The sequence below is a fragment of the Artibeus jamaicensis genome, unplaced genomic scaffold, assembly GCF_021234435.1.
Source record: "Artibeus jamaicensis isolate MK-2021 breed Jamaican fruit bat unplaced genomic scaffold, CSHL_Jam_final contig_387, whole genome shotgun sequence".
Lineage (NCBI taxonomy): Eukaryota > Metazoa > Chordata > Mammalia > Chiroptera > Phyllostomidae > Artibeus > Artibeus jamaicensis.
Window position 1 is genome coordinate 15,965,427 of NW_026521812.1, and position 13,945 is coordinate 15,979,371.

The 13,945-nt window shown below is 40.1% G+C and overlaps 1 protein-coding gene across 2 annotated transcripts in view; it reads left to right on the plus strand.

The window, feature by feature from the left end:
- Positions 1–7,700: 7,700 nt before the first annotated feature.
- Positions 7,701–13,945, plus strand: part of GOPC (golgi associated PDZ and coiled-coil motif containing) — a 33,305-nt gene continuing 27,060 nt past the window's right edge. For both annotated transcript variants that reach the window (XM_037158100.2, XM_037158101.2), the window contains exon 1: positions 7,701–8,213. In XM_037158100.2, coding sequence (XP_037013995.1) covers positions 7,926–8,213 — 288 coding nt within the window. In that variant the 5' untranslated portion in view covers positions 7,701–7,925. The remainder of the gene's footprint in view (positions 8,214–13,945) is intronic.

Sequence of the window (13,945 nt, forward strand, 5' to 3'; positions counted from 1 at the left end):
TTTCTTTCACTATCTGAGATAAGGAGCGATAAGAGATTTCTTTTCTGTCAATATTCTGATTTTCAACAAACTTTATTATTTATTTCTCTTGCTTAGTAATACAATTATTTTTTAATTTTTAGAATTTTTAAATAGCAAAGTAATGCTCAACTAAAAGAAATTTGGAAAAATTACAAGGAGGGGGAAAAATCCAAAATTAAACATTTTCCCAGTTTCTTTTCTCTGCCTAGTCTTTGAAACAACAAAGAGAAATACTTATTGAACATTTTTTTATTCCTGTGTTGCTAAAAAGGTAAATTCGTATTTAGTCACTTAAAACAAAATGCCTGCAAAATCCACACCTCTCATGGGCCATCGACGACAGCTCACTGCCTTGTTACCCAGCACAGACAGCAGTGAGCCCTCCCTCTGCAGTCCTCTGCCGGCACCTGCCAGACCCTCGCTGCTTTGATTAAGCCTTGAAATTGCACTGTACGCTATGTTGCCCTTTTCCTTCTTTTTCCTGGTATTCGTACAGTTTCCCTGCAATTTTGGCTTTATCTGTAATCTAGTACTATTTGACGCTGTGACTAGTTTTAGTTTATCAGGTTGTAGACACATGCAACTTTATATTCTTCGGTTTTCACCAGTATAATATTTTCCCACATTATTTTATAATCTCCATAAATATAACTTTAAATGCTTAATAGTCCATCAAAAGTATTGGCTCAATTTGATTAACTACTTTTTAAGTGTTGGATTTTTAGGTTGTTTCCTGATTTTACCTTGTAAGTATAAATAACCTTTGATCACAAAAAGTTCGGGAATGTTTTGAAGAATAAAAGACCCATCTGATCTCCAGACCACACCTATTTACTTAGGGTTAAGCTGAGAAGTCAACTTTTTCTTGTCAGGTAGAGGGCGACGTCTTGTTGATACTATACACTGCAGAGAGAGTGTAACACGAAGGCAGAACCTGAATGCCAGAAGGTCACCCACGTTTGTCGCGCCTGCCCTGGAGTTTTGTTGTGCTAGGAAGCAGCCATAAAAACTGCCACAATTGCTCAGCTTCTAGTTTATCTTCTGCTGACTTTTTGAATTTTTGCCTGTTTACTAAATTCCCTACGTTAGGTTGGGTTACGTTAGGTTAGGTTGGGTTGAGTTTAGTCTCTGATGCTGAATGTGAGGCATACGGCTCTTTTCTCTAAAAAGGACTTAACAAGAACTAATTTGATCGTTATTATTTGGCTTCTGTGAGCAATGAAAAACTGGGTAAAGAAACTGCCTGCTCAACTATGGAAACCTCAATAACTCAGCCAAAAACTCTCTTCAAAATACAGCTCAGAATCTAGGTTTAGTCTTTCAACACAAGAGAGATTGCAATCTCAAAAAATATGCTCTGGCCTTGGCTGGTGTGACTCAGTGGAGTAAGCACCAGCCTGGAAAAAAAAGGTCGCCAGTTTGATTCCTAGTCAGGGCACATGCCTGGGTTGCAGGTCGAGTACCTAGTTGGGGGTGCATGAGAGGCAACCACACATTGATATTTCTCTCCTTCTCCTTCTCTTTCTCCCTCCCCTCCTCTCTGTCTAAAAATAAATAAATAAAATCTTTTTAAAATGTGCTCTGCATTTGAATTTAAGTTGAATTTGATTTATGTTTTTGTTCACATTTTCAAGCCAGGATGCTTCCTGACTTACTTTCTTATCTTTATTTCTATAATACAGCGATTCTCCACCAGGGGCAATTTGGTGATATCTGGAGACATTTGTTGGTGACAATAAAAGGTTAAGGGTGGCTGTGTTACGGGAAGAACTCAGGCCGAACACCGGAGGAAGAGAAGTGGTTCCTTTATTTACGTGCGCGGACCCAGAGGAGGCAGTGTCCAAATTCTGGGCCCCAATCAGCGGGGAGCAACTGCTTATATAGGGTGAGGGGTGGTCTGTCACTTAGACCATTGCTTTTGGTGGGAAAGCAAGAAGCAGCTTATAGAAGCAAAATGTTATCTCTAACACACAGAGACACAATGTTGTCTCTAAGTGCACAAATGTTATCTCTAGCAAGCGTTATGTCTGGCGCACAGGGACAAGCAAGAAACAAAGGGAAAAAAAACAAGTCATTTCCTGGGTGCTGTGCTATGTTTTAAAATAATTGCCAATTTCCTCTAACAGTTGGGTAGGTAGTGCTACTGGCATCCAGGGGGTAATGGCCAGGGATGCTCCTGAATACCCTACAACGCATAGGACAGCCCCCACGACGGAAAATTATGCAGTCCAATATCAATACGGCCATTACTAGGAAACCTTGCAATAAACACAAAGTGTGCCTCTATGCAATGGATATTGTCCTTTCTGTGTTATTAAAAGCAAAGGGCATGTTTCCATTATAGAAAGAAAAATGAATTCCAGAAAAGAAACTAACTCAAATTCTTCCTGACTTGGATATAGAAACATTGACTTACCATTTCTATTGTAAAATTGATCAACCAAGACATACATAGAAGACTTTAACTTATGAAAACATATTTCCGAGATAAAAGAAATTTTAAAGAATAAAGCAATTGTGAATATGATCCTTTTTTAACTTGCTTGCTTCTGGAGAATGTTGCAAAAGGGCATAAATTAAAAGTATAATAAAACAACAACTTTTTCTACCACTGAACCTTTTTATATCTCCATTTTTTCTTCTATAAAATGAAGTTAAAGTGGGGGAAATACTTTCCATTTTACAGAAAAGAAGAGATAAAATGAATTAAAACATGTCCTGTTCATGGGCAAAAAAAAAAAAAAGGCTTCAATAAATGATCGTGGTATCAGCTTGGGTCATTAGTTACAAGCAACACAAATTCTGGCGGAAGAGGATTTATGGAAAGCAAATGGGATAGCACACAGGCATGCAGGAGAGCCTGGAGAATCAGATTTGGAGATGGACAAGAATAAAGGAAGGCTACATAGCCCGAACCACAGGCAAAATCACACTTCAGCCTGGGTTCACCACGGAACATGCATGTCCTGGCCCCACCCCCGAATGGAAAATTAGATACCACTAATGGCGCTGCTGCTACTGAAAAAGGCTGTGGCTGTCTCCATGCCTGACCCTTGTCTTGCTAGCTCCACATTAGAAATTTGGGGTGGATTATTTTGCTGAGGTGAGCCTAAGCCATATGCTTGTGCTTAGGTAAAGTGATTCTCTGAGATTTTCAGTTCCTTATGGAAGGAGGACTCTATTTCTAATATGCAAGTCACATAAGGTAGGGAATTCCTGAAACAAACTTGGATCGTCCTCCACGCATAGCGACAAAGTGCACTGTAGAAATCTCACCTCACTGCTTTTGCCCACCACGACCACAAAAACCAGCGGAGTTTTGAGTTCGTTACAATAAACTGGGGGCCAAACAAATTCTATTCTGATTACTGTTGGGACGTGGCTTTTGTGTACTTGCTCCGTTACACTTTCCTGATTTGTTCTTTTAGAAGACTATGAGATTTCTAATGAGGTAGTTTAAAGGATTCTTGTACTCTTTTAGGTAGGTGCAAGGATAAGTGTTAAAGACGTTCAGATGCGATAACTCAGGGCGCCTGATAGAACTAATCTGGAAGAAATATAAATGACAGAGGCCGATGCGGGGGGTCTGTGTTTGACCTGTGAAGCCTAACCATCCAAGAAACAGTCAGTGACTTGACAGTGGATGAAAGAAGAAGAATCAATATTAGGAAACTCTGATACCGCTGTTGAGAGAGGGTGGTCCGAGATAAGGCTGCCCCAAACCGGGGCTGTGGGAAAGAGTAAATGAAGAATGTAGGTCAAACTAACTGTGCAGAGTGGCTATAGTCAGTGTTTGAGAGTGTAAGGGAATAAAAATAGAGTCAGAGATTTAAAATTTTTTGTTATGTTTTGTTTTTACGTTTGGGTACACCATGTAGAATGCAGTATCTCATATATTTTAACTATGGAATGGCTAAAACAATGCTCAACGCCTCAATTATACTTTACTTATTACTCAAATCAACAAGATAATTGTTAAATAAATTTTTATCTTTAGGTTGGGAAAAATATTTCTTCAATTTTGAGAAAATATGTATCTTACAGATATTTAACATGTATTTTACAGATATTCCTAACTCCAGAGCCAATATGAAAATATATTTACTTGTGCTCTCTAGCAGTCATCAAAGTACATCTTAAAAAGTGACTGCAGGTAAACTAAGTAGACTAGGTACTATCTTAATTGTTCAACCAATCACACAAACGTTTTCAGCATTCTTACTATTTTAGGTCCTGTGTTAGGACCTAGGATTTGAAGATAAATAAGATACAGCTGTTGCTGCTGAGTATCTCACAGTCTAAAGGGGCTCTAAAAAAAGTATGATAAATGCTACAGCAGGCATTTGCAGGAAACTGAATGGCAAATGGAATCTATAGCTTCATGTGAGGAGGAAAAAAGGCTTCCTGAAAAAGATATCTGAGCTAATACTAAATCACCGCATCAAAATTCTCAAGTTTTAGGAACTAGAGAGCAAACAGTTGTCTTATTGGTGTGTATAAAAGAAATGATCAGGAGAACGAGGCTAATAAATCACTTTGGAATGCCCAAACTTACTTCATTAGCATGTCTATCACAAAATTTCAGATTGCTACTAAAGGAGTAACTGTAGCATACATAATATATATGAATATGACATATTCCAGGGCTTTCCCCACATAGCTCATGTAAAATAGTAATGAGTTTTCCTTAGCTGTCTTTATTCATCAAAGAACTGTTTATCGCAACCAACGGACCCTACTGAATATTTTTTCTTTTTCCTGGTAGGGACACTGAGGATCAAATGATACATGTGAAGCTTAGTATAGGGCCTGGCACACTGTAGAGTTCCATAAATAGTAGCCTCCCTCTCCAGTCCAAGGTAGATCGTCTGTGTCCATTCACCACAGTGTCTTTGTTATTAATGATGCTCTAATAAATATTGGAACTCTTAACCTTATAGCTAATTACCAATACCTACCAAATGAATATTCAGCATCTTCTTTTCTCTTCCTCAGTTTCCTCTGTCCCACCCTATTTATTCCTAATGCCTTGTGGTAATATTCTGTAAGGGTAAGTTCTTACAAGACTGTCCCATTTAAGTTATGTTAGAAATGTTTAATCACGTAAGCATAATTTATAAAACAGTTACTGGAAGTTTGAGCCAATGACATTGCAAATATAAGGATCAAGATTTTATTATCTCTTGGTAAAACCCCATAAGTATTGAGATTACACACAATTCCGAATTCCAGAGTAGATCAAGATAAAGCAGTAAATGTAGACAGAGCACACTGCCAACAGATGGCAGCACTTGAACATCGAACCCTGCTTTTCACTTCCTTGTACATTGTGACTTGCTAAAATGCAAAATCCCAGCCATGATTGGCAAAAGATAATGTCTACAGTGAGGGCACCTCTTGAATAATTGAAATAGCCACACAACAGCAAGATACCAAATGCATACGGATGAGGCAGCAGCTGCTACCCTGCATGGTAATGAGAATGAACAATATGTGATGAAAGTATCCTGAGACACGGAGGGTGTGACTTGGTGAAGATGTAAAGATTGTAAACAGTAATGTGGCTGGGTTCTACAATCCTGAAAACTGGGGTGTGCACCAAGGATCAGAGCGCTGGAAACATATAAACACTGGGAAATGCATTTCAGTAGTACCCACAATATAGCAGGAAGCTGAATTTTTAAAAGAAATAAAATGTATTTTTAAGTGTAGTCCATATAACTAAAGAGCATGATAACAGAAAATGAGCATTACAATTACATTATTTTGTAATATTTCTTATAGATTAATATATTTGCATATGGCTATAACTGAGAAGAAACTGTTTTTTTGAAAAAGCTGTTTGACTGATTGCTGATGTATTATATCGGTAACTTATACAAGACAAAATTATTTCCCTCATTCTTCTATAACCCATGTTAACCACTGGAGAAAAAGACACGTAGATTGAAATTTCACTTCAATTAATTTTCAGCTGTACAACCTTACCAAGATCTACTTAAGCTCTCTCTATATAACTCATCTATAAAACAGTGGTATTAGCTACGTCACAGGATTTTGTGAGGATCAAAGATGTAATGCAAATAGCACATACTTAACACATAGTATGCGTTCCATAACTGAAAGCTACTATCGTAATTCTAGGTTATGTGTCTCCCCATTTTAATTATTTACTTCAAATTCCTGAAAATGCACTGCTAACCCTATTGTGTATAGAGAAAGTGGCTGGGAAAGTGGTAGCTGTAGTAATGATGTTCCTGCAAAGACTGAAGATGAAAATAGAGTTAATTTAAGGGGTAATGGAGAAAGATACAAATTTTTGTTTTATATTATTTCTGTGTATTAAAACCTGCGTGAAGGCTCCAGCAAAGAATCTCGCGGTTAGTTTGCGTAGCTAAGTTTGTTGAAGCCAAAGAACTTATCAACTAAAGCTAACTAGTCTGCCATGCAGCAGCCAGAGAGCAAACTGAAGCTATGATTTCACATTCCTCACTGGCATTGCGTAGGCAAGGGGAACACAGTGCAGGCTTCAGTGGTGATTAACCAGAAGCGTCTTGTACCATGAAGATATCACAGAAGAGTCTGTAGTCAGCCAGTAAGATTTTCTCCTAGGCAATTCAGCCTACTCTATTGAGACTAGGTGTTCTTTGGTGTCCAAGACTGGGCGGCTCTGGAAGTGGAAGGCGGTTGGTTGAAAGTGAGTTAGACGTTATGTTAAAGAACAGTTGTGAAACACTCCCAAGGGTACTGAACAATTAAAATTAAAATTGTAGCTCTGAAGGTTGGACTCACTATGAACTCTGCTTGAGTGAGAATCATGTCCCATTTATTTCCATGTTCCCAATGCCACAATATGGCTCTACATTCAATATATTTATGAATAGATGGATCATCATAATTTTTCTAAAATGTGTGTGGGGACATTGGCCCAGTTTTTGAAATAAATACACCTTTTAAAGTAGTTGTTTTGGAAATGTATGACCTGTGGTGTAGTAATAAGGAATTCCAAGTGCCAAGCACTGAAATAAGCATTTCACCTTATTGACTGAAGTAAATTTTGGAAACTGAGGTTTTGAGGTTAGAGAACACAAGTAACATGGCACAACTAATATGTGCCAGGGTTTAAGATTTGAACCCAGGCCTGTCTGACTCTTAACCACAAGACAAGTCTCGCATTAATTTGGCAAAAGCCGGTCAGCCACTGCCCTTGAATGTTCAGTTTCCGGCCGGAATTAAGGGTCTGGTTTACCAAGATGAGCCAGCGTATCCACCCACCGCACCCTAAACGGGAACCGGGATGTTGAAAGTTAAATGTGGCCATTGCGCATGCTCACAGCGCCTAGCCTCCCACTCTCTTCCCCGCCACTGGACGTCACTGCCACTACTTTCCTGGACAACTTAGGAACGGCTCCCGCCCACTGTGAAGTCAAACGAGCGGAAGCCATTTCTCTCTAAGACGTGTCTACCCTTCCCTTCCTCGGGTCTTCCCAATTTGAAGCCAACACCACGCGCCTCCGCTCCGTGGGCATTCAAGCAGGAACTTGCCAGTTGTCAATATGGCCACTGACGGGCCAGTCCCCAGCAGAGGCTTTTCATAGGCCAAGGGCACATCCTAGCCCCGCCCATTTTGTCCCCCGGGCTGCGACTGACTAAGTCCTCTCTACGCCTGCGCAGCCTGGGCAGGCGGGGTGGTGGGCCGGCGAGTTCTTCCTAGTACCACCGTGGCTGCGTCTCCTCGCTGCTCCTGCCACTCTGGGACGGCATTGCCTGCGTTAGCTGCACAAGGGGAAGGGAGGGGAGGGACCAGCGTGAGTTCGCGGGGACCCCCGCAGTCCCAGCAGTTCCTCTCGCGCCGGGTGGGCTGTGGGGGTCAGCAGCAGTCGGGGGAGGCCCTAGACGGCGCCATGTCAGCGGGCGGCCCGTGCCCGGCTCCTGCGGGAGGGGGACCAGGGGGCGCCTCTTGCGCCATGGGGGTCTCAACCGGTGGGGTTTCCATGTTCCGGTGGCTGGAGGTGCTGGAGAAGGAGTTCGACAAGGCTTTCGTGGATGTGGATCTGCTTCTGGGCGAGATCGATCCGGACCAGGCAGACATCACTTATGAGGGGCGACAGAAGATGACCAGCCTGAGCTCCTGCTTTGCGCAGCTTTGCCACAAAGTCCAGACTGTGTCCCAAATCAACCACAAGCTAGAGGTGAGCTTCTGTCGCTGGAGAGGGCGGCACTCATCGCCAATCATCAGATCCCATTTAACGCATCAATGAAACGACTACAAAACTGTGCACTGGGGCTTCTGGGCCTCAGTTGTGACGAGGAGTGGGTGTGTTACGTGTATGTATGAAGGAAAGGAGTGAGGTGGGGCTGGAGTAGAAAAAAGGGTGTAGATCGACGTGTGGGTCACCAGGGGTCCAGACTTCCACCTTCCTACCATGAGAGGAGAAACTAATTACACCAGGCTGCTTACTGTCTTAAGACTCAAGCTCAAAGATTCTGTCATCAGAATACCTTGGCTCACCTTTTAACATTTGAGTTTTTAGATCTATCTTCACATTGATAAACTAGGTTTGTATATCAGATAGAGTCCTGATTTCTTTGAACAATTTAAGATCAGTGGCTGTTGCTGCACACACACATACTATTTCCTGCATGCATGAACTATTTAGGGGAATTTGATCAAAGCTCTTAGGAAAATTTAGTGGGATAAACACGATAGTATAAACATGATAGTATCAGTATCCTTCTCGATTTACAGTCCTAAGGCTTTTACATATATTGATTCATCTAATTCTCACAACAGCCCTGCGGGGCAAGTTTAGTATCTCTATTCCCATTTTACAGGGATTATTAAGTAAGGGGCCTGAGACTACAGAACTAGACAAGTCTTCAAAAACACATTTATTCATATCTGGTGGGAGAAGGAGAAGATAGTGAGAAAAGCAGGCAGAAGGTGAGTGTGGCTGGATCAAGAGCTGGAAGGGAGAGTGGTGTCAAGGGAGGTATTGTTTTTATTTTGTTTTTAAATGAAAAAATAAACGAATATAGTTATAAGCCAATAAGAACCATCAAGTTCAGGGGAAAGCTGAATATTGTAGAGAAATGGGGGGATAATTAGCATTCGTAGAGTTCCTGAATGAAAATGAGATCCAAAATACTTGTAGAGAGAATGGCCTTATATTGAAAGGACAGCTATCATACTTAGAAAGGAGAGATGATGAGTGCATAAGGTAGGAGGTTGAGGGAGTTTTTGTGTGATGGTTTCTTTATTCTCTGTAAACCAGGACAACCGCTGAAAGTGGGTGAAAGTAAAAGCTTAAGGACAGCGAAACAGATTTGAAATACAGAAGAGTGGGAGAGCCAGTTGGCCAGAAAAACAGAAGGACTACCAGGCAATGTCGAGGACTTATATTGAGTTAGTTACCACAAATTCATGGTACAACCAGCCTGCCTTATTATCTGACTTTCTCCAGCAATACTTGTTTATTAACAGGCGCAGTAATGAGAGTAATCATTGAGTTCATCCACCGCTGTAGCAAGGAGTTTGCTATATAGACAAGATTGTCATTGAAATGAAAACAGTAATGGGGATGAAGAAAAGGAGACGATCTTCAATTAAAAAAGTAGAAACCGAATTTGATAATTAATGAATTGTAGTTGCAGAGGATGAGGAAGAGGATGGGTTAGGGGTTAGGGATGATACCACATTTCTGTTTGGGAAATGTATTGGTTGATGCCTGTAATGGGTTCAGTACTGCCTCCCCAGATTCACGTCCACCCAGACCTGCAGAATGTGTCCTCATTTGGAACTAGGGTTTGCAGCTGTAATTAATGTAGATGAGGTCATAGTAGATTAAAGTGGGTCCTAAATCCAAAGAGAGGGTCCTGATAAGAGACGCTCAGAGGAGACACAGAGAAGAAAGCTATGTGAAGAAAGAATCGGAACTTGAAGGGACAGGTCTACAAGCCAAGAAATGTCAGTGATTGCTGGCAGCCACCAAAAGCTTGGAGGTAGGTGTGGGACATTTTCTCCTTCAGGGTCTCCAGAAGGAGCCAACCCTGCCATTACCTTGATTTTGGGCTCTTGGCATCTTGAACTGTGAGAAATTTTTGTTCTTTTAAGGCACCATGTTAGTGGTTACTTGTTTTGACAGCCCTGGGAGACTTAGACAATTCACTGAAGAAATGGTGTTACATGCTACTTACCAGGAGAAGCAGGTCTGGCAGGAAAGATCGTGAGTTGAATTGAGGAGATTGTGTAGGTTCTTATTCTTTATTGTAACTTCCTAATAGTCCATATCTTTTCTTATATATTCCTGAAAGTCTCTTTATTGCTTTTTACTCCCTTCAAACCATGTTTTAGTTGTCAAAATCATTCTAAAATGTTTCATTTTAACGGTTCATGTCCAAAAGGGCAACTCTGATTCTGTCACTCTTCTTTTTATGCCTCCCTATTTCTTACTGGCTAAAATTCAGACTCCATAGCATGGTGATCAGTGCTCGTTCTGTCTGACCTTATTTTTTGTCACCCCTTCTTAGCTACTCTCGCCTCAGTCAAACTGGTCTGTTTGCAGTTCTGTGTATAGGCCTTGCCCTGTCGTGGCAACTCTGCTTTGGCTTAGGCTTCTGTGTATAATGACTTCTCTGTTCCCTTTGTCTACAGAAGTGAACACCCACTCATCTTTCAAGATACCACTTGCATCACCATCTCTGTGAAGGCTTTCCTCACCCTACTCCTCTCTGCTCTCTATAGGAAGAGGCTGTCATAACATCTTGAACCCTCTTGGACTGTTAGGTTTGTTACATTGCGCATGCTGCAGTTAATGGTTACCACATCTCTCTAGCTCTGGAGGGCAGGCTCTTTGAGGGTTGGGGCTGTGTTCAGGTGAAATAACCTGAATTATCAGGTGCTTTGTGAAGGTGCCTTTAGGGGCTAATAATATCTCTTTATGAATACTTTTTGGTTTCATAGTGCCCCAAACCGTATTGAGTGTTCGAGTATGGATATCCGGTTGATTTATATGTAGATCACAGAATTGGTATTCTGCCCCTTCATAAAATTAAAAATTTGAAGCACACATTAAATACCAACATTTCCTACTTACTTGTCCTTATCTCACTTGCTAGGGGTGTTCATATCTCAGACCTTTTCCCTACTCCATGTATTAGCTGATTCCCATGCAACACTCAGGTCAACTTTTTCACCTTTGTGCCTGGTCCCCTTCACTTCTTTTTGAATTGGCACATCTATAAAAGTGCTTACAAAACCCTGCATCATAATTGGAAATGTTTGTTTTTAATTCTTCCTACTAGACAGTGAAAATCTTAAGGCAGAATCCCCATCTTTGTCAAATCTTTTTGTTTCCAGATCCTGGCACACTTTGTATACTCAGTAAGTGTTTATTGAATGAGTAAATTATTTGAAACAACGTCTAATGTTCTGCCGTGAATCCTCCAGATCACCAGCAGTCATTCTGCAGTGCAGGTCATGAGAGAGCTGGGATGGTGTCTGTCTTGTTGACTCTGTCTATAGTGTCTAACGCAGCGTCTGCTGTTGGTGAATGGTCAAGTCTTCAGGTTAATCTATTCCCTGATCTCTGATTTATAAGTTGATATGTCATGGTATTCCATTTTATGGAAAATCTGAGACTGTGACTATAAATAATTTAAACATCATTATATTAGAATATTAAGTATAGATTTAGTGTATTTGTGTATATTTGTGACATTTCCATGATTCTTCTCACCCCACCAGCAGTGTGACCATAGAGCAGCTGAGTGCTTTAATATTAAAATGGAAACAGGAAGCATTTTATAGTGTTTGGAACTTTGTTTTGAGGTTGATATCAAAGTACTTTAAAAAATACATCACCGATTTATCTGTATGCCTCCATCTTACATCCCTCAACCCTGGTTCATTCATGTTGTCTCTTATATTAACCCAGTCACCTCTTTTAAAACATACATTTTATCATGTCATTCTGCTAAAAATTTTTGATTGGACTTTGAATAAAATGAAACTCCTTATAGCTGACAAACTGTATGATCCGACCTGGATAAATCTCCAATGACCTATCTTACTGTTCTTTCCTCTTATTCTATGTGACCTAGTCAGACAGGTCTCCTTTCAGAAACTCTTACACAATAGTTATCAGACATTTTGGTCTCAGGACCCCTTTACACTCTACAAATTTATGGGGTCCCCAAAGAGCTTCGCTGAAAAATGTGGGTTATATGCACTGGTATTTACTAATTAGAAATTAAAACTGAGAAAACTTAAAATATTTGCTGTAGCACTAAAAAAGCAACAATAAGCCATTACATATTAATATAAATATCATTTTTAATGAAAAATAAGTATATAGTAGAAAATTTAAGCAGCACTGGTTTACAGTTTAAAATTTTTTTTTAAATATCTGGTTTAATAGAAGACAGCTGGATTCTCACATCTGCTTCTATATTCAGATAGTTGTGATATGCGACTTTGGTATAGTATTGGAGGAAAATTTAACCTTACAGACTTATGTAGTTAGATAAGAAAGGAATATTTTTTGAGCCCTTTCAGATTATTGTGCATTTTCTCCTTTGGTAGTAAGAGATAGTTTTTCTCAAAGGTTAATTACAATGTGGAGCCTGAAACGCTGTCCATGAACTTTCCATACACTGTTGCATTAAGTCACATTGGTTTATCTGTGTAGTCTTTTAATGGGTCTTCTACCCAGGCATGATTTTAGTGTCCTGCACTGGCTACTTTGAAAATACTGGTTCGCTGAGTTATGCAGATCTTTCAAATGTTGGCACATCCCATTATGAAATGTCAAGAAATCACATTTATTAATATCTTTCTCATCAGAAAAGTCTAAAGTGCTGATGATGGATTCACGTTTTCCAAAATTCTACTTTTCACTCAAAAGCACAATTTTTTTGGGGGGGGGGGCAACAAATGTTGTCAGTTGTTTTCCTTTAAATGACAAATTTGTTTACTCTCAAGAATGTGTCTGCCAAGCATATTATTAATCTTAAGAGCCATAGTTTGTTCTTTTTTTAAATAAAAATAATTTTCCACAAAAAAATGTTCAGCTTTGCAACTCCAGCAGTTGTACAATTTCCTGGAGATAACAGAGTCTCATAAGCTGCAGGTACACTTTATGCAAACTTCTTGTTTCTACACAGTGAATATTAAAAACGGGTACTCAAGAGCCACAATTTTTAAAAATTAGTAATTTTTACTGCTTCATCAGGAACATTCTTAAGTGGGCTTTTTTTAAACTGCAAGTGGATAGTCAAGCACAGTGACTACTGGCACAGCGGTGCTACTGCACTGACTTGTATAAACAGCATTTTACTTACCATTGCTTTTGTACCTTCAGTACAAATGCTAATGCAGTGAAAAGGGCAAGTAATATTCTATTATTCTGAGAATAGTTTTGACCTTGTGGATCTTCTGAAAAGATCCCATAGACCTGTGAGAACTGTTGCTCTGATAATAACTGAAAGGCTTTCCAGGTGGGTAACCACAGATTCTACCCCACTAACTGTCTTCTTGTAGCTTCTTTCATATGACTTGTTGCAGTTTGTAGTTACATATATTGCTGGCTTTGTAGTGACCTTGGGCAAGTTACCTGACCTCTCTGCCCTTCTGTATCCTTCTCTGTACAAAAGTTCTGTCTCTCACAGGATTATTAGGAGGAATGAGAATTAAATTTGAATATGTTCAAAACAGTGCCTGGCACATGTAAGGTGGTTTTTTATATGCCGTTTATCATCTTTACGAGCGGCCTCCTGCACCAGGCCACTCCAAACTTTGCAGGGCAGGATTCACTTTTGTTTTTTCTGCCGGTGTGCCTCAGAACCCAGCCCAGTGCTTGGCATGTATTCGATGCTTAATAAATTCTTGTTGAATGAATGTGTGATGGTCTGGGAGAGTGAGAGG